The sequence below is a fragment of the Nicotiana sylvestris genome, chromosome 8, assembly GCF_000393655.2.
Source record: "Nicotiana sylvestris chromosome 8, ASM39365v2, whole genome shotgun sequence".
Lineage (NCBI taxonomy): Eukaryota > Viridiplantae > Streptophyta > Magnoliopsida > Solanales > Solanaceae > Nicotiana > Nicotiana sylvestris.
Genome location: NC_091064.1, coordinates 182125703 through 182147828, shown reverse-complemented (window position 1 = coordinate 182147828; position 22126 = coordinate 182125703). Strand labels below are relative to the sequence as shown.

The 22126-nt window shown below is 37.2% G+C and overlaps 1 protein-coding gene across 1 annotated transcript; it reads left to right on the top strand.

The window, feature by feature from the left end:
- The first annotated feature begins 539 nt into the window (after positions 1-539).
- Positions 540-21697, top strand: LOC104218677 (copper-transporting ATPase PAA2, chloroplastic). The gene is made up of 17 exons (XM_009769217.2): positions 540-1253; positions 1625-1702; positions 7121-7218; positions 7362-7415; positions 8139-8225; positions 10206-10367; positions 11072-11182; positions 11795-11863; positions 13239-13348; positions 14852-14957; positions 16219-16285; positions 18351-18430; positions 18549-19003; positions 19533-19707; positions 20286-20417; positions 21027-21177; positions 21345-21697. Exons 1-17 carry the CDS (start codon positions 614-616, stop codon positions 21464-21466), a joined length of 2697 nt encoding a protein of 898 aa, XP_009767519.1. The 5' UTR covers positions 540-613; the 3' UTR covers positions 21467-21697.
- Positions 21698-22126: the final 429 nt, after the last annotated feature.

Below are 22126 nucleotides of genomic sequence, written 5' to 3'. Positions count from 1 at the left end.
CTCAAGTTTTGGTATAACTATTCAAGGGACTCGAGACTTTTAAGTATTTTTGATCATTGCTTGCGAGGATGTGACCAACACATTATATTTATAAGCTAATTATATATGCCTATTCCATAGCACCTAATAGCTAAACCGATTGACAGAAGATGAGTAGATAACTCCACCAAACTCGAGAAACAAGTTTCTCTATTTTTTTTTTAGTGTTTTAAGACCATTGTAGACCAGCGTATATAACTAATAAATTATTCTTAAAATACAAATACTAATGTCAAACATAAAAAATATGTCACCTAAAATCAGAATAGAGCACATAATCTTATCTTTAGGAACAAAATTACAGCAGTAATATTGACATGTAAGCAGCAGCCAACAAATCACAAGGATCAAATTAGCCATGTCCATGTGAATCGGCAACTTATTGGTTATATAGAAATAAACATAATTTTGGATCACACGTTTTATTCATTTCATTTCAACTAGTACGATTCCAATTCCACGTGTCATTATAAGCGTTGAATATTCACCCTGCACCACTACTATACATTTTCTTTTCTCTTTCCTCTCATCTGCATTTCTCTATTTCTCCGATTCCTACTCCGCCGGAGAAACAATGACGGCGAATATCCTCCGATTCTCCCTCTCACCTAATCACAAACTCACTTCCAGCTTCAGTCACTCCAATGTCAACCACCAACGACGTCGTATCAACGGCCATCACTTCAATCCTCTCATCCACCAACGACGTCGTAGCGGTCAGCTATTGCTGCGGCGCAATGCCGTATTCGCGAAGGCTGTTGAGTTTAAAGCTCCGGCGAGCGGAGCTGAACAGCAGCAGCAGTTGAAGAAAGATGAAACGATAGTACTACTCGACGTGAGCGGGATGATGTGTGGCGCGTGCGTCACACGCGTCAAGTCGATCCTCTCCGCCGACGACCGAGTTGACTCGGCCGTGGTCAACATGTTGACCGAGACAGCTGCGATAAAGTTGAAACCGGAGGCCGGTGAGAGTTTTGCGGCCGCTGAGGAGTTAGCTCAGAGGCTGACCGGATGTGGTTTTCCGACAAATAAGAGGTCGTCGGGGTTAGGAGTAGATGAGAAGGTGAAGAAGTGGAAGGAAATGGTAGAGAAAAAGGAGGCATTGCTTGTTGAGAGTCGAAACAGAGTGTTTTTTGCTTGGTCTCTGGTCGCTTTATGCTGTGGAACTCACGCTACTCATATATTGCACTCTCTTGGCATTCATATTGGTCACGGTAAACTAGCACAAAAATGCATTTCATTTCTTTTTACAATGAAAACTGAAGCTCAAAAAATTTAGAGCCTCTTCGTGAGTGAATGACATTCTTGCTAATTAAAAACAACTAGGATTTGAACACTTGATTTAACCGTTGCAAGAAATGTTAAAAAGGAAAAATGCAAATACTTTGTTTTTATGTTAAAAGATTTGGAAATGGTTACTGATTAAGTCATAGGAATACATCCGATACCATAATGCTCAATATTACATTGTTCTTTTTTTTTTCCCCTCGAAATTATGTCTTTCAGCTTGAAAACATCTGTAGGATAGTGTTGGATGAAATTTTCTGTTCTGGATAACCAAATTAATTGAGAAAAATTGGTACAGGTTCAGTGTTGGATGTACTGCATAATTCTTATGTCAAAGCTGGATTGGCAATAGGGGCTTTACTTGGACCTGGACGAGGTTAGTCGTTACTTGTTTATTAGATTCTCTTTCTTTTTCTTTCTTCATTAGCAGTTACTTTCTACTCTCTTTATGTTTTTCTTTTCTTATTTTCTTTTATTTTAGGTTACTTTATCTAGTTAACCATGGAAGTTGACTAAATCAAACAAGTGTGATTGTGATAAAATTGGCTCCAAATTTTGATTTTTTTTTCTTCTTCCTGCCGATTAAGTCTTTAACAAGACTCAATATCTTAAAGTTGTTGTGGGTACTATAAAGAACCCTTTTTCAGTTTGCAGGTAGTAGTGTATGTGGAAATAGAAAAACATTTCATTGACTTAATTAACAATGTACAACATTGAAAGTACAAGCAGAGGGGGAGGGGGGGGGGTGAATTGTAAAAATTCTTTAGTCGACTAGGTTACTTCTTAGTCAACTGCGATTATCCTGCAAGCAATAGTTAACACAACAGATATATATGTAATAAGATATGAGTTAGCACAACGATTATCCTGCGATTTTTATACTGGTTCGTGTACCGGCATGGCACCTACATCCAGTTCCCTTGGGTCACAAAGGTTCTCTTAGATCTTCAATCGAAATGAGTTACAGATGAGTGTGTGGTTTTCTTTCGTGCACCACCAACGAGTTACAATAGTTGTTCTTGACACAACCTTTTACTTTCTTTTTTTCTCTATCTTTTGAGACACTAGTAGACTTAGGAATACAATATTTTTGCAAAGAAGTGAAAAGACTGAAAACTATATGAAAGTTGCGTGACGGTCTTCAACTCTTCCTACTCTTTATATACTCGCCAATGTATTTGATGTGTTCTATCTTCCTTGTGTTGAGAGATTGAAAAACTCAAATCCCTTTGATTGTGTTTTTCCTTTTGAGGCAGTTATATTTTAAGAGTAGGCCCAAGAGATGCCTCTTGAATCCAGCATACGGATTGTGATTGTGACTGGATTCATTTAAAATCAATTTGCTCGTCAGATCCTCTTTGATAGAGACAATCTTGATCTTCACGATTTCTTGGCAATCTTCCTCTATGCATATAAATGCTGATTTGAGGTCCTTCTTGGCAATCTTCTTTTATGCTTATTTTTTTTTAAACCCCTCCCAAATTAGGAGGATCTATTGTGTTTCCACACTTCTCCTCCGGTGTGACTCGAACCCAGGACCAAACGTTCGTGGTTGAAGGTGCTTTTATCAACTGAGCAAGCCTTACTTGTCTCTTTTATGCTGATTTTGAAGCTCGTGATTGATCTTGCAATGTTGATTGATCTTTTTCCTTCTCTGCTACCCTGATTTGTGCCTTGATAATGGTCTATACTTAGCTGTTATCCAGTAGCAAGTTGGCTTCTTGTGTCGTTCTTTTTCATCCTGGTTTAGCTGCCCTGCACATGTATTTCTTGCATTAGTAGTATGCACTTGACTCATGTTTTGGTCATCATTAAAATTAAAAACCTGACAAACATGTGCTCCTTATATAGAAGTTTTAGGCTATATATTATATGATTGGTAATCAATCGCTATTCATATAAAATTTTATGTATATAAGGAAAATCATATAGAACATTTTATAGGATACCTTGGGATTAATAGCGATTGATTACCAAATATATAATTTATAGCCTAAGACTTCTATATGTGGGAATATTCATATACTACTTAAGTAATTAATTGTTTTACAGAATATCCTAAGATATTTATAGAATATTCTATATGATTTTGCTTATTCAAGTACAATGAACTTAGACATTTATGAACCTAGACACATATATAGTTGATATTCAACAGTGTCTGGTTAAAGAGTTTTTTCCTTCTTTTTTTTTTCATGTTAAGAGTTCACATGAGAGATTTTGGGATGTTCATAGATTATAAGCATTTGGCAATCTATCATAAACATAAAACATGATTCCGTGATCTTAGTACTTATGATTTGCAGAATAAATGTAATATGCTTTTATCAAGAAATGTAACTTGATCCATGTCAAATTGTTGAGTAGATGTTGAATATTGACGACTTTTTGTTCTTCATAAGCTGGGAAAAAATTGTGTTTTCCTCCCTTTGCCCATTTTCTTTCACGTAATGTTATAAGTGTGAAAAACAAAGAATAATAATGCCACTTATGTGGCATTGATACCTAAAAAGAAGGGTGCCAAGGAGTTGAGGGATTTTAGGTCAATTAGTCTCATAGGTAGCATTTATAAACCGAACTCTAAATTACTCACTGAAAGATTGAAAAGGTGGTGCACCAATCGGTAGATTCACAGCAAATGACATTTATAAAAGGAAGACAAATCACAGATGAAGTTTTGATTGCGAATGAGTGTGTAGATTCTAGAATCAAGGAGAAAGGCCAGGAATTATGTGCAAGTTAGACATTGAAAAGGTATATGGCCATGTTAATTGGGAATTTTTGCTTGGTATTCCCCAAAAGATGGGTTTTGCTTGGTGAAATTGGTACCATTCCAACCACTTATTTGGGGATGCCTTTGGGTGCAAAGAGCAAATCCAAAGATGTCTGGAATGGAGTCTTGGAAAGATGTGAGAAAAAGTTAGCAAGATGGAAATCAAATTACATCTCTATGGGTTATGGGTGGTAGATTGATTCTCATCAACTCTGTGCGAGATGCTCTCCGTACATATATGTTGCCCTTATTTCCTATACATGCAAATGTAGAGAAAAGGCTGGACACCTTGAGAAGAAATTTCCTTTGGCATGGAAATAAAGTGAAGGGTTTTCATTTAGTCAAATGGAAAGCTCTGACCTTCAGCAAACAACAGGGAGGTCTAAGGGTTAGGAACTTGAGAATGCAGAACAAAAGTCTCCTGATGAAGTGGCTTTGGAGGTTTACCAGGGAGGAACAAGCTTTGTGGGGCAAGGTGATAAAGGCTAAATATGAAAAGGAAGGATTTTAGATGACTAAACAGATGAACAATTCTTATGGTACCAGCTTGTGGAGAACTATAAGGAACCTGTGGCTAAATTTTGCTAACAGGCTGAAATTCATTGGAAGGATGGTAGGAAAATTCTTTTTTGGGAAGACAACTAGTTGGGAATTGGTTGTCTCAAGAATCTTTTTCCAGCCATTTATAACTTGAATCAACAGCATAGAGCTACAATAAATGAACTTTGGGGTGCATAAAGATGGAGTCTCTCATTCAGAAGATCTTTTTTTTTTTTGGGATAAGGTATTCAGAAGATCTTTATATTATTAGGAGTTGCCAAGAATAACAAATTTCTTTAACACTCGGGAGCTATGCAAAGGATGCAGGAGGGTGAAGATACACTTAGCTTGGAGTCAAAATTACAGTAGGAAGTACACAGTCAGTTCAGCCTATAAGCACCTAAACCAGGGTGGAGGACAAGGCAATTTATGGTGGGATTCCAATTTGCTTAAGATACTATTTATGTGGTCAAGAGGTAGAGACAATCAGCCATCTGTTTCTACATTGTAGGGTGACTAGTCAGCGGTGGGATTTATTCATCAACCTCATGGGTATTAGGTAGGGGTGGGCATAAAATCCGGAAAACTGAATTCCGAACCGAACCGAAATAATTCGGTATTTCGGTTTCGGATTTTTTCGGTATTTCGGTCTAATTCGGTATTGCAATTTCGGTATTTCGGTACGGTCCTCGGTATTAAAATTCTACCGAAATACCGATTTTTAAAAGACATTTTCTTAATAACCCAGCCCACTGCCCATCGCCCCAGCCCCAACGCCCAAGCCCAAACCTTTCTTTATTTAATTCCCAACCCCAGCCCATCTACCCAGCCCACTCTAATTTCTAATTTCTTAATAACCCAGCCCCATCCCATCGACCCTTTGGCCTATAATTCTAATTCCCAGCCCCAGCCCCAACGCCCAAAAATTTTCAGTTTGCACTTTGCAGTGCACTGGAGTTATTTGGTGTTTTAGCCTATACTTTGATTAATAACTCAATTCTCTATTCTTTATAGTTCGGAGCAGATTCTTTCACAATTCACAGTGAAAGTTTCAGTTGTGCATGTGCACTGTTAGCATTGATTATTCAGCGATTATTAAACCGAAACCGTACCGAACCAAATTAAGAAATACCGAACCGTACCGAAATATTTTGGTATGGTATTTGGTATATACAATTAATAAACCGAATACCGAAATACCGAACCGAAATTCGTAAATACCGAACCGAAATACCGAATGCCCACCCCTAGTATTAGGTGGACAATGCCAAGAACATATGAACTTTTGTCATGTTGGAATGTAGGGGGAAGTGCACTACTTCAAACAAAGACAAATGGAAAATTGTCCCTGCAACTATTTGGTGGACAGTTTGGAAGGAGAGAAATTCAAGATGCTTTGAGGATACAATTAGCTCTACCCAGAAAATTAAGACGAATTATATTCTTCTATTTTGTTTTTAGTGTAAAGCAAAATTTATTGATGATTTAGAGTCAATTTTACAAGCCCTAGACTCCTTGTAAGCAGATCAAGGATAGTAATAGTGAGACTTGTAGTTTTTTGTAAACTTCATCTTTTGGCTTCCAGCACAAGCTTTGTGCTGAAGAGTTATGAATATACTGATACATGTTACATTTTCAAAAAAAAAAGAAAGAAAAGAATAATAATGTTTTTTTTTCCTGGTAAGGTCAAAGAATAATAATGTATCCTGGAGTGGAGAGAAGAAGACCATTTATCTTTTTAAACTTTACTCTATCCAAAAAAAAAGACCATTTATCCTTACTTCCCTAACTTGCTTGGCATCGAGGCATAGTAGTTGTTGTAGTGGATAGTTACTTGCTAAAAACTATTTTTCCAAAAATGACATATGGCATTTGAGTTTTGATATTCAATTAAACAAATAAAATAATGGGGCAAACTAGGATAAGTGCAGTGGTACAATAACTAATGGATCACACCTAACATCTGGCTGGACCATGGTTTCTTGGCCTGCTAAATCTATTAATGCAGATTCTGCTGCAGGTTTTGACACCAAAGCGAGTGCTTATGTCATTTAGAAAAGTATAGGTTCGCTGCTAGCCTTTTTTGTTCATTATGTTTGGTGCTAGCGTGATGTCACTTCTCTATATCTCATTTCGTTGCTGTTAAATGTCTCGTTTTTGAATTCTTTATTGTTTCCTTGTTAGCACATTCTTGGGCATGCATTTTAATATCTTGGAAACTTTGGAGCACTGACACTGTTAGGTAAAGCTAGGAGAAAAACATGGAAGCACTCCACGAAATTCAGTGACAGCCTATCATAAAAAATAAAATATTGATTTTTGTGGGATTACACTGGGTTGTCGTTGTTGTACTATCACTAATATTATTAATCAAGTAGTTTCTCTCAGTTAATGCATCCAGCTTTTAGATCTTTCTCTGGTTTGGACCATACTAGGTCTTTATCATCCTAGTTCATTAACGACTGAATAAATTATGTACAGACCTGCTTTTTGATGGTATTCGGGCATTCACAAAGGGATCACCAAATATGAACTCTCTTGTTGGCTTTGGATCGATTGCTGCTTTTGCAATTAGTTCTGTAAGAATCAATTAAAGCTGGGCATTTTATCTTGTTAGGAGCTCTTAGTTTACGATTTCAATGCCTGTCTTCATAGTTTTTTGTGAAACTCATTACTTTCTTGAGTTAAGACTGGTGTGCTGACAAGTTCTTCTCTTTCTTAGGTCTCACTACTTAACCCTGCCCTTCAATGGGAAGCAACATTCTTTGATGAGCCGGTTTGTCTTTTCTCACTATCCTTTGTATTTCTCTGAAAGCTTAGATTTTTTTTTCCTTCCATTTTTTCTTTCTGTGTAGTTTTCATTTGCTTGCTCATATGTACTCCTGCTTTCTGCTGTTTAAGACGGTCAGCAGATTGTAATCTTTAACAGCAAGTTTCTCTGTCTTTATTATTTGTTTCTGAATTCTAAATTTGGCTTTTAGCTGAAAGGGTCTTCATTCCACAAAGTTCAAAATAATAGGTTGTTGCTTTGGTGCCACAGATTATTGAGCCTTATTGGGCTCAGGGGTCTTTTCTAGCATTTCAGAACCTCAAATTTCAACATAATGCCATCTGAAGTCCTAACAAAATTTGGATAATGTCATCAGGACTTCACATGGTTTTCTATTCCGAATCTTTAATCGTATTTGTCTTGACTGATCTGATGTTATTTTGAAATGTATAGCTAATCGGTGAGTCAATTTTCCTCCTGCAATGGCTTAATGGTGAAATTCCATAAACCTATTATAATTCTCCGTATAGCATTCATTAACTTTCATTATGTAGTTTTCATTTGTAGCTATTTTCCAATTCATTAAGAAATTGTCTCTGCTCTGTGATACTTTCTATACGTGCTTCTATGATGGTCTCTATTGAGCAAAATCTGTTCAGTATTATTAAACTGTTTGACTTTTTTTAGCAATGAATTCACTCATTGAGAAATGTTGATTTTAGTATGCAGGTCATGCTTCTTGGGTTTGTACTACTCGGACGTTCTTTGGAGGAAAGGGCAAGGCTGAAAGCATCTAGTGACATGAATGAGCTATTAGTAAGTTGTTTCCGTGTTATGTGATTTAATAGAGTTATTTTTCATTTGTCGGGGGCTCAAGAAGTGGACAAGAAAATCGCAAGCAAAATATGGGCTATAAGACTGTTCAGTATTTGATGCTCTCCAAAAGTTGAAAAATCTATTAACTACTGGAGTCTAGATGTTTTACATGTTGAAGTTTTCTGATACAGTAGCGTCAATGAATTTGTTGTAACCATTCGTGAGACTTCTAAGCTAAACCACCTATTTAATCTTGTTATTCAACAATACATTATCCCTGATAACATGAAATCTAAGTATTAAATGTTTTGTTTTTCCATTAGTCCTCAAGACTTTGAATTATGTGCATATACTAGTTAATACATTTGAGATAAGAAATGAAACATGCCCGTTATCAATTTTTCTCTTATTTTATTGATGCATTTAAGAGTTCCTTTTTCCAGAAAGCTGCTATTAGTTACTAGCAGTGCTACTTTTGGAGCATGTATATTACGGAAGATCTAGTTATAAGTGTTAGATAGTTATGTGTAAATAGTCCTGGTCCTATATGTAGTAGGAGTAGAATGTCCTAGTCCCATAAGTAGTAGGAGTATAATATGTCCTAGTCCCCATATGTATTAGGAATAGAATATGTATTATATATAAGGCTCATTGTATTATTGTTAAAAAAATAGATTTTTATCCCGTGCATTCTCACACAGGGTATCAGAGCTTCAGCGAGAACATTATCGTTGTGCGTCATTCCAGCGACATCGGGGAAGAAAGATCTCACTGCTGTGCAATTTTCCGGCAACTTCGTCTTGTTCCCAGGGTTCGTTACTGCTACAGTAGTACTGTACATATACCAGTACCACCATCAGATCCGAAACCCTTGTGCGACCAAACCCCAGAAATTCCAACAAAAAAGTTAGTCACCGTGCGTTTTTTCGGTTGACGACTCAAAATTGATTTGCGTTATCTCCTCATCGGTAAGTATTGTGCGAAAACCAACACTACCATCTTGTTCGAAAAAGTCAGGCAACAAAACCCCAATCAATCACTCCGGCAAAAAGTCATGCGCCTCCACGCGCCGCCAGAACTAGGGTTCCGACGAGCTATAGTAACTTTTCCGGCTCGTGTGAGCCGTTCCGGTTACTTTTCGACAGAACATTTTCAGGATAACTTATCCGTCTAGTGATTTCGAGCCTACCCATATAAATTACATCAAATTTTGATAACTTTTATTTTTTTCCGGCGTGAACAATGCACTTTTCCAGCATGAAAAATGATATTTCAGGGGAGACTAGTGGCCTTATATGTCGAATGATCAACTTGCAGATATTTTCACCAAGTTCCTCACTGGTCCTCGTATTAGTTACATATGTAACAAGCTCGGTACATATGATTTGTATGCACCGGCTTGAGGGGGAGTGTTAGATAGTTATGTGTAAATAGTCCTAGTCCTATATATAGTAGGAGTAGAATATGTCCTAGTCCCATATGTAGTAGGAGTAAAATATGTCCTAGTCCCATATGTATTAGTAATAGAATATGTATTATATATAAGGCTCATTGTATTATTGTTAAAAAAATAGATTTTTCTCCCGTGCATTCTCACAATAAGAGTTGCATAAAAGCTCTGATCTGTTATTTCTGGTGGCAGCGAGATTATTAGTTCTGAACTGCAATCTTGCTGCCTTTGTTTTCTGTTCATTCATTTATCAAGACACATCTATGGAGGAATTGCCATATGTTTAGTGGTGTGAAAATAATGCTACCTAATAGCTGCACTTAGCAAAGAATAATATTAGGTTACTTTCTGGCTACTTTTTTCTTACTTCGTTGAACACATCAAATAAAGGATACACATGGCTACTTTCTATTTTTTATCTAATGAACTAAAAATTCATTTACACTATTAAGACAAGATCCCCCAGAGCTTGGAATTGAAGTACATTTACTCCTTTGTCTTACAAAATATTGTTGTGGTTCTCTTGGCAGTCGCTTATATCCACTCAGTCTAGACTTGTGGTTACTTCTTCCGGCAGTGGTTCCTCAGCTGATGTTGTCGGCTCTGATGCAATATGTATTGAAGTTCCAACTGATGATATTCGAGTTGGTGATTCTTTGCTCGTTTTGCCTGGAGAAACTATACCTGTAGATGTAAGTCAAATTTTCGCATGAGTACTTTCTTTTATTTAGCTCTAGGACGAAGGTCTGAAGAGCTTCAGTAAAGCAGAATAGAACCCATGTGCTAATTTCCTCGGATTTCATTGCTCCAAGCATTTAGGATGCTAATGCTAACCTATCAGCTTCTAAAAGCACAATATGGAACCATTAGACAAGGAAAAAATTATTACCTTAGTCTATGTTGTGGGGACTCTCCAAAATGCTATCACACCCGTGTCGGATCCTCCAAAAATGCACTACCTTTGGAAGATCTGAGACGCACCCGGCGATATTTTTGGAGAGTCTGAGCAACATATACCTCAGTACTTCTTAATGGTGGTTTCTAGTACATTTTTTCTTTTGCACTTTCAGCAGATTTATGGCAATTTTAGATGCTGATCTCAAGAAACAAATGGAATATTTCTTTGTTTTTCCTAGGATTGAATAGGTAATTTTGGACAAATGAGAATTTTGTCCTGTTTGAACTAGTAACAATTAGTTAATACTAGTTTAAAACATTTGTGGTACCTTTTTCAGTCTTCAAAAGGAAGAAACTGATCCTCTTTTGCTTGAAATGTTGAAAATACAAATATCTGTCCAAGGATGTAGTGTTCTGTTTAAAATACTTGTTTCTCCTGTTATTTGGTAAAATGCAACATCTTAAATTCTCAAAAAAATAAATCAAATTGCCTCTGCAGGGAAGAGTCATTGCAGGTCGAAGTGTTGTGGATGAATCTATGCTTACTGGAGAGTCTCTTCCAGTGTTTAAAGAGAAGGGCTTTTCTGTCTCAGCTGGTACAATAAACTGGGTATGGTGATGTCAAGATTCAATAATCCATTAAATATGATAATCCCAAACTACTAGGGTTAAGCTATATGAATTCTCTACATCCATTATGCTCTCTTCAGACATGGTGCAAAGATATTACGTGTAAAGATATACTAAATGGTTTTTGCAGCTTTTCTGGAGTGAACTACATTTCTGTCCCTTTGTGTCACCTATAAAGAAATGAGGTTTGAATGGCCTTTTAGAACTAATATTCATTCTTATTGTTAAAAAACAAATACAGGACGGGCTATATATTAATTATATCCATTCTAATCCTGGTGAAACATTAGTAATCAGTTGCATCCTCTGGAAGCTACATATAATGGAATTTACTTTACCTGATCAAAAAAATCCTGGTGAGACATTACTTTATCGAAAAAGATAATCCTGGTGAGATATTAGGTTCAAATATTGACATGATCCTTGTTAAGGTTGCATGAACAATAGCACATTAGATTTGTGCCCCACATACCGATAACTTTAGTTGGTAAATACCTTATGATAGTAGAACTGGAATATTTGTAAGCAACAATGGTTGGAATTACATTTATTTTTGTACTTTTATATTCAAGTCTTTGTTCTTATGTTTCAGGACAGTCCTTTAAGGATTGAGGCCTCTTCCACTGGTTCCAACTCAACAATTTCCAAGATTGTTAACATGGTCAGCACACTGTTTCTTAGTGATGTTTTCTCTTCCAAGTAATAGATTGCTGCCTGGAACATTTTCTAGCACTTAGATATAGTGCCTTGAGGAGGGAAAACAGATATCTTAGAATGTTTCTTTATTGGGCTATTAAAACTACTGTTTTCTTCTTGATGTAATGCATAGAACTTGAGAGTGCAAACTTGATCGCAATATCTGGAAATTTATTAGAAATGATGTATAAGCTAAATTCCAGTGGGTTTTCATTGAGTTTAGTGGTGGAAAACCTGTAGACTGTGAACTTCCTTGTTTGGTCAAGTAAATATTATCCTTTGACCACTTGAATCTCACTGGAAATCTTTGAAAATTGAAATCCTGGCGGAAAAGTTTTGTTCAAAAGAATGGTCATTGAAAGAAGTCGCGACTTCACTAGAACAATCACCAAAAAGTGATCCTTGTCAAAATGGTTACCAAAAAGGTGCGGTACCACTGGAACAGTGACCAGAAAAAGAAAAAGGTACAGTGCCGTTAGAATGGTCATTGAAAGTAGTGTTGTCTCTAGAGATCACTGGAAAGTGGCAGTGTAACAGTCCCCAGAAAGAGGCGCAGGCTGCCATAATGAACAACTCAAATTAGCACGGTGATCAAGTACAGTTACCAAAAATAAGATTGGTATCACTAGAACACTCACCTTGAAAATGGAAGACTATTAATTCGAAGAAGATTGAAAACTTGGGCTAGACAAACAGCATAAGGCAGTGCTGGTAGGCAGAAGTTGTGTGATCTCCACCCAGATCATAGAGGTCTTGAACCATGTGAGAAAATAATATAGAGAAGAAATATATTTATAACCTGATGAGATGGAATAGACGACACCTATTTGTAGTTGTGGTACAATTCAAATTTTATATTTAATTGATAAGGGACCGACATAGTAATGGCACTTGACACTATTATATTCTAATAAAGTATCTCTTCTAACATCCTCCAAAGGTGCCAAAGTGGAATAATTTTTAACATGGGGAATATGGTCTATTACTTTTGACTCTCTCTTAGCAATTAAAGAGGACTTTGGGACTTCTAATGGAGATTATGATAACTGTTTGTGGAGTTATCTGACTCCCTTTTTGATGTTTGACATGTATTTTTCGTTGTTTGCAGCCTTTATTTCCTGAGAAAATATTATTTTCTCTATTTAGAAATTTCTACTTCTGAATAACCCTTTCTAATATGAGGGGGTGGACAAAAGTGTATTTGTACCCTTTTTTCACACAATGTGGCTACTGATCTTAAACTAGAATCAGCAGATATGTGTAGGGACACCGCCCTCTAATATTAATTTGTGAAAGTTTAGGAACTTATGAACTTCTACATAAATTTTCTAATCTTCCAGGTTGAGGATGCTCAAGGCCGTGAAGCACCAATTCAGCGACTAGCAGATACAATTGCTGGGCCATTTGTTTACAGTGTGATGACATTATCAGCTGCAACATTTGGGTTCTGGTAACACTATTGTTCTTTCCTTATGTATCACAAATATATTTAAGAAACAATTGACTGCTCCTTTAGGTTATTAGGTATAGGTAGACAAAGGATAGGCACACATGAACAAACTGGAAGAAGAGTTCTTACTGGGAGATCTGAACAACTACTTTTTAGCCTCTAAAATGAACGGAATAATGGTTTAGCAGTGGATTCTCATCGATATGATGTTAATGGAGTGTGGTGACTCATCGGTCAAAGTTTGCATGTTAATTTATGTGCCTAGATCTATTTCTTGAAGCCATATTTTCCTCCTCGCCATTCACAAGCTGCTATATTGTAAATCTATGTTCATCCATTCCTATGAGTTATAATTGCGTATAATTGCATGCATTTTCTATTACAAGGTGCACTTGGAGCACTGTCAAAAGTAATATAGCCTTATCATGTCACTTGGCATCGCATACGGCACTGATTCACTTCAATCCACCTCCCAGAATTGAGTCAAATCTGGATCAAGTTCAATCAGGTTATTTCCAGACACCTAGTTCACTCGACTATTCTGAAGAGGTCACTACTTCCATAATATTCAGATTATAACATTATAATCATTAATATAGTTGTCTTTTTTCCTTAGCACAGTTATTTTCTGGGATATCCAATTTTGTATTTGAAGACAAGGGAGGGAGAGTCTAGCAGTAAGGGCCTCCACCTCAACGATGAGGTTGGGGGGTCGACTCACTGGGGGAGCAAAGTAGGAAAATCACTGTTGTGCTCCTAGGTAGGATGGGTTTGAGGATGGTACTTACAATATCTGAAAAAAGAAAAACATCTGTGTTTGAAATAGTACACTAGTGAGTAAACTGCTACTTGCTTTGGGCAATGGAGTTGTTGATCTTCCTTTATTTTCTGCAAGTAACATATTATTTCCTTGAGACTGAGTGTTACAGAATTTACAGGGATTTCCTTGGAAATCCAGCACTCATGTTCCCTCAAAAGCTGTTTGAGAAAACCCAAGGCTCAAGTGAATTCTTAATTACAATGAAGTATTGGCAGAGTTCTACAGCTTGAAGCTCTAGATAAGTACAATGTTCATGGATTTGGCATTCAACGGTCTGATTCCTGTTTTCCAAAATACATTCATTCTGTCCTTCTGGTAAATAGGCGGTGTCTAGAGCAATCTTCACCAACCATTTCCTCCAGGTCTTTTCATATGCAACAAGATCCACAGAATCTCAAGACCTTTAAGGCATCATCTGATTAGGAGCAACTCTAAGCAGCAGCCATTACGAGCATTGGTATAAGCACTCAAAATATAGATGATCGATGATTCTGCAGCAATTTGGCTGCTGCAGCAATGAATCCTTGATACTCTTATTCGGTTACTTTAAGTCTCTCTAACAATGATAGCTTGGTCTGTTACTGCATATATTTCATGTTAATGAGTAATCGTATTTACTGCTAATTAGCTTGGTCTGTTACTTATAATTTTCTGTTGTTTTGTATTTACTGCTCATTATATAGGTATTATGTTGGATCACACATCTTCCCAGATGTTTTACTGAATGATATTGCCGGACCAGAAGGAGATCCTTTGCTTCTGAGCCTGAAACTTGCTGTAGATGTATTGGTGCGTCATGGTGAACTGATGATCCATCTTTTATATCGATGCCTTCCTATCTAATCTGAATTACCTCTCCATTTTCCTGCCATCTTTTGCCTAGAAAACATTTAGTTATTCTCTATTCTGTCAGATCTTGTTAGAGGCTGCTAGTTTATCAGAACTTATAAATGTCAAACTATAACTTTTGGGGTTAGGGAAAGCCACTAAAGTTGAGTGCGACATACCTCTGAGTTGTTACATTTTAACTTGTCCAAATCTTTGTGCTTTGTCTGCTGTCTACTCTGTGCTTCTCCATTTGCTCTTATGATATTACTGGTAATGGAAGGTTTGGCCTATTATTTTAGGGAGAAGGAACTTGTAGGAGTAGTTCACTTTTAGCGGAAGCTATGGGATGATCCAAGTAGAAATCAAGTTGTAAAGTTTAAAACAGAGGACATCTGTAGTATATTGGATTACGGCAGAAAGGCAGTTTTTTCACGTTGTTGCTTCATGGTGAACTGATGTATTGGTGCGTCATGGTGAACTGATGATCCATCTTTTATATCGATGCCTTCCTATCTAATCTGAATTACCTCTCCATTTTCCTGCCATCTTTTGCCTAGAAAAACATTTAGTTATTCTCTATTCTGTCAGATCTTGTTAGAGGCTGCTAGTTTATCAGAACTTATAAATGTCAAACTATAACTTTTGGGGTTAGGGAAAGCCACTAACGTTGAGTGCGACATACCTCTGAGTTGTTACATTTTAACTTGTCCAAATCTTTGTGCTTTGTCTGCTGTCTACTCTGTGCTTCTCCATTTGCTCTTATGATATTACTGGTAATGGAAGGTTTGGCCTATTATTTTAGGGAGAAGGAACTTGTAGGAGTAGTTCACTTTTAGCGGAAGCTATGGGATGATCCAAGTAGAAATCAAGTTGTAAAGTTTAAAACAGAGGACATCTGTAGTATATTGGATTACGGCAGAAAGGCAGTTTTTTCACGTTGTTGCTTCATTAATACCCTGGTATCATACTATCATTATTGGTAAAAGCACAACATAGCTTGGCTGCACGCAGAAGTTTGTGCTATTTGTGTATTGAGTAAATAATCTGTAGTGATTGTGATACCACTCGTCCAAGCTTACAGTGGTCAGCTAGTCCGTTCCTAATTCTAATGCCCTGGCTTGTTCTGGGACTTGAAAATTCGAGCATATGTTCCTCCACTTATAGATGTCCTAAAATGGCATGTTGTTTATTTGGATTGACAATATTGTCTTCTTTTTGACAGGTAGTCTCCTGCCCTTGCGCTTTAGGCCTTGCAACACCAACTGCAATTCTAGTTGGCACCTCACTAGGTACATAATCAGATTTAAATGCTTTTGCTGTAATTCTCGGTATTTCCTCCATTCTCCCTCATACGCAGCAATTCAAGACATACCTGTTACGTTCCTTATCCTCTTTTGGAGATTGCCCTTTCCTCACGACACCACTCTTCTTTTGATGCATCTTTTGCTTTATAAACTAAAATGCTAGACTGAGATTTAGATGTACCAATCAACAAGAAGAAAAGTGGGGTCTTCGGGTATCAGAGATACCAATACTACTAGCAATTCTATAAACTTTTCTGGCTGTCATCCGCTCATCCTAGACATATATTTAACAGTTGAAAACGAGAATATTTTTAGAATAATTTGGAAGCTAGGAGTCTACCTTGAGTATGTTATGCTAGCAGGATTATTGATGCTTAGGATCATCTTTGAAATAGTACATCTTTTGAACACTGAGCAAATTTGGGTCTAAAGAGCAGGTTAGTTAAGTCAAATTACTGACTGCAGAATTGCAGTTCCCCAATGAGGAGAGAGCGTAACTAATGTATCCCTTAATAGCTGCATTTCGCTGTTGCAAAGGTTGTGGTGTTGGGTCAGTGCTCTGAAAGGTGCACCCAAGGCTCTCTATAAACGCAAACAGCCGTAGTGGTGCATTCCCAGCCTCACCCAACACGCACTAATGCTTTGTGCCTTAGTTTATCCCTGAAATATCATCAATTATGCCTCAAAATCAATTCCATGTTGACTTTCAGAGATGAAGAGGAGCAATTGACATTTGTGATTAGAAATTTTAATGTTGTTGCATGTGAGGAATCCTACAACATGCAAGGGCTGTTACTTTTCATGATACTATTGTTATTATGTGATGAAATCCCCTTCAGAAGTGTCAAATCCTATATTGGTTTATGGGAATGGGTTGTGGTCTCCTTATATAGTCTTAGGCAATCCTCCCTTCATGAGCTAGCTTTTGGGGTTGAGATAAGTCCAAGGTCCATTTCTTCACATGGTATTAGAGCCAGGCCCATCGGCCTCTATTGTGTCATGTTTTTCAATGTTAGGCCCCCGTGTTATGTTTTATACGCTCCAGTTGTCTAGTCTTGGCGTCTGGGCATGTGGAGTGTCAAGTCCTAAAATTAGTTGAAGGAATGGGTTGTGGTCTCCTTATATGTTGTTGGTCAATCCTACCCTCATGAGCTGGCTTTTAGGATTCATTAGATTCAAAGTTCATTTCTTCAAAAAATGCAACTAAAAGAGAAGAGAATGTCAAACCTTCACCTTCCAAGATCGGTTAGGACTTGAATACTTCAAATTTAAGATGCCAAGAGACTCACCATGTGGTACGCAAATGCATTATGAGTACTGGGTGGTTGTGTAGAGATTAGAGAGTTTGCTGGATAACATGGAGATATTTGTAGAGCCTCCATGGCCCAAGTTTTTATGAGACCTCTGTGACACTTCTCATTTGGGGCATTAGGTTTATCTAGTATGGTTATTTATGGCTTCTTGCATAACTTTTACACCTTTTACTGCTTAGTCAGTAAAAAAGAGGAAGGAGCAAAGATAAAATAATACAAGATGAAGAAGAAGATAAAAGGATTAGTGGCAAGACTCATTAGATTTAGTTTTTAATGTAATGGAAAGTTCGGTCGCTCATTTGGCAAGAGCACTCCACTTCCAATCAAGACATTGGAAGTTCAAATTACCAAGAGAGCTAAGTGAAAAAGGGCCATTGTTGACTCACGGGCAAGAGGCTTGGGGAAATACATTAAAAACAGTAATATCGTGGGGCTTATGTTTAAGGTGCTTGGCATGAGTAAAGTTGGCCAGAGTTGAGGAGTCTCCTTCAGAGAGGACATTATCCTCTTGTTCAAAACATTCATGCAGACATTCAGCTTACATGTGCGATTCATCAAACGGTAGTCTGCTTTGGGTTCGGAAAGACTGGCACAACCAACATTCAGAAAACCACTTCTTGGATTATATACTCGCCTTTTTTGTTTTCCCCTAGTTTAATGGGCATTTTTTTTGTCATTATGTAACCTAATAGATTGTCAAATTACTGAACTAGTATTTTTCTGTTGAAACCAAACAGGAGCAAGACAGGGGCTTCTTATTAGAGGAGGAGATGTACTGGAGCGCTTGGCAAGCGTGGATCATGTCATGCTGGACAAGGTGCTCAATAGTTCTTCAATTGAGTAATTTGTTGCAATTTTTACTTCCACAGCTAAAATCAAAAGATCTGTAGTAATTTATTTGTAATAAAAACATGATCTCTGCCTGTAATTCTCAGACAGGAACTCTGACTGAAGGAAAACCTGCTGTCTCTGCTGTAGCGTCCTTGGTTCATGAGGAATTAGAGATTCTTCAAATAGCTGCTGCAGTGGAGAAAACAGCATCTCACCCCATTGCTCATGCTATTATAACCAAAGCAGAATCGTTGGATTTGAGTATCCCTGTCACACGTGGACAATTAGCTGAACCTGGCTCTGGAACCATGGCAGAAGTAAATGGGCTCTTGGTTGCAATTGGAAAGCTGAAATGGGTTCAAGAACGTTTCCAGCAAAAAGCAGACCTTTCTGATTTGAGGAGTCTTGAGCAATCTGTGATGCATAAATCATTAGAGGACAGGCAATCATCTAACCATTCAACCACAGTTGTATACGTTGGTCGGGAGGGAGAGGGTGTGATTGGGGCTATTGCGATCTCTGATAAATTACGCGAGGATGCTGAGTCTACCATAAGAAGGTACTCTCTGACGAAGATGATTTCAAATGTAAATTTTAGATGCATCTTAAAAACTACAATCATCATTAGTCCCCCATGACCCCACACTATTTTCTCCTTGCTACATATGTGTTACCATTGCTTCTTTAATGTGTGGTAGGTCATTAGCTTCGTCTTAATTCTATTCTTTTGAAGAAGTTACCGTAAAGTGGGAATTTGAGTTTATCATCCAGTTTTCACTTTTCAGCCTTTTGAAGAAGTTATATGTACCTTTAGATTGACTCGCCTCTCGCAGTTCTACAGACTCTAGACTTCTATGTACATTTTTTTATGTTGAAACTCAGATCATAAAGATTTTATAGATGTTTCCATGAGATTACATTTTCCATGGATTCAGTATGTAGAGCGTCACACCAAACCTGTTCCACCACCCTCCGATTGCGCATCCCTTATTCTTTTCTTCTAACTTTCTCTAGTAAAACATCGTAACTTTATTCTTCTTTAGTTTTCTCATATCTTTCTCATTTTTTCAAATTCTTACCAATTGAAGGCTTCAGGACAAGGGAATTGAAACAGTACTGTTATCGGGAGACAGGGAAGAGGCAGTTGCAACTGTAGCAAAGACGGTTGGCATAAAAGACAAATTTGTCAATGCATCTTTGACACCCCAGCAGAAATCTGCTGCCATCTCAGTTCTTCAAGCTTCAGGCCACCGTGTTGCCATGGTAAATGCAAATCTGGTGAAACCTGATATTTCTACTTGTTCCTCAAACATATATAAGTTATTTTGTCCATGATAGCATGTGCAATTGGCTGCTACCTTTCTCCCAAAAAAGCTCTGCTTATAATATACAAAAATTGACTTCTATATATATATATTTTTTTTGATGAAGTAATAATAGATTTCATTGCTGGCATCAAGAAGATGCATAATAATACAAAAGTTATGGAACCAAAAAAGACACTGTTAGCTCAATTACAAAAAGACTATTCTAGTACCAGGGAGCTAACGAAGTTCAAAAAGTTGTCAGGAGAATCTAAGTGGGAAAGGTAATGCCAACTATAAAGATACAAACACAGACTCTTTTAAGGAAACTACTTCATGGCACACATCATCCAGTAATTGGGCTGTCCTATTTGCCCCTCTAGCAAGTGTTGTCATAGTTCTTTTCTTTCTTTGGGGCTCTTCATTTCTCTATTCATCTCTCAATGAGTATTCGTTTTTTAACTGTATGAGCATATGATTTACTAAATCTCAGATACTATGCACAGCTATCTAACTGGAAATTCTTGCATACTGAAGGTTGGTGATGGCATTAATGATGCACCTTCTCTTGCTCTTGCTGATGTGGGGATTGCTTTGCGAGTTGAAGGACAGGAAACTGCTGCTTCAAATGCAGCATCTATTATACTCCTCGGAAATAGACTTTCACAGGTAATGTTCCATGTCATCATATTCATACAAAAAAAGTTTGTTCGATGTCATCACAGTGAGGCTTTTTTTTTTAAAAATTAAATGTTTAATCATCTCTTCACATATTAGTGTTGACCGTATAAATTGTGTAACCGTTACCAAGTCAGTTTTTATTTAATAAGTTTGTAAGGTGTAGTATGTCATATAAGAAGATACAACTATTTAATCACTATCCTCTTATATCTTGTTTCTGGTTTTCTTTTCACTGAATAGTCATGAGAATATGGATTCAGAATTTCCCTTATCAAGGGAAAAATAGATGGGTTCAAAACTTTTTGTTTGTAAAAGTGCTGTGTATCATAGCACAAAGAATAACATACAGAACGCTTATTTCACACTATAGTTCTGAGAATTAAGGTCAAGAAGCTATGGTTAGGTTCAGGGGAGTGAAAGCAGACTGTACCTACGTACTCTTTTCTCAAATAGAGTGAAAGCAGACTGTATCTCCCACTATGTGCATATCAGCATTTTCTATGTGATGAAAAATAACAATGTGCCTTCCTGCTAACAGAAATGCAAATTCAATCTGGATATCTTATAATTGGCTAATGCTTCCTTACTTTTTGGCAGGTGGTGGAAGCTCTTGATCTTGCACGGGCAACTATGGCAAAAGTTCATCAAAATTTGTCTTGGGCGGTTGCATATAATGTTGTCGCAATACCCATTGCAGCTGGGGTGCTACTTCCAAATTTTGATTTTGCAATGACACCATCTCTTTCAGGTAAATAGCATCCATATTGCTTGTTCAGCCTTCTTGGTCCAAAGGATTCAAGATGCCCTGTTACCTATCAATTATTTTCTGTCTTGGTGACAAATCTCTGGAGATTATAGCCAATATATATACTTTTCGTGAAAGATAATTAACAACTGTTACCTTTTTCCTGACAGGAGGATTAATGGCTTTGAGCTCAATATTTGTCGTCTCCAACTCACTGCTTTTACAATTCCACGGTTCTCAAAGGAAAAGAAAAGAGAACCTTACCTATAAACGCGCTCAAACAGAGCTATAACTCTTGCAAATTATGGAGCTGGCATGTAAGAATCTGAATCTGTGTAATCTTTTGTGCTACTCATTCTTCGACTTTGCTGTTATGTCAGCTTCATGGGGGAGAAATCTGGGAGGAGCTAGTGTCATAATATACTAGTATAGAGCATTGTCAAACTAGCTTCTATTTGAAAACCGGGACAATAGACAATGGTGTATTAACACGAAATAAACAAGTAAATAATTATTATTTGAATTATGAGTTCAAATCCAAAAAGAAAAGAAAAAAAAAACAGGCACAGGCACAGGCACAGGCACAAAAGATCAACAACGATAATGGTCCTTACTGATTTTACATTAAATCGTACTAATTACTTTTACTTCTGTTGCAAACACCTCGAGCAAACTAAGTGGTACTTAGAAGAAAGATAGGACTGTGAGGCCGAAGTTATGGGCCTCAACCTACTGCCTTGGTAGCGGCCCATGCTATATATTGGGGATGAAATAGGGAGAAATTCAAAAATAGCCAGATTTACAAGTGGTCATTCAAAAGTAGTCACAGTTTCAGAAGTAATCGAAATTTAACCACTTTTCATGTAAAGATAAATCTGAACAAAAACACTGTTCAAAATCCGAAAAATACTCCGGCATAATATACTGGAGTTCCAATATAAGTATACTGGAA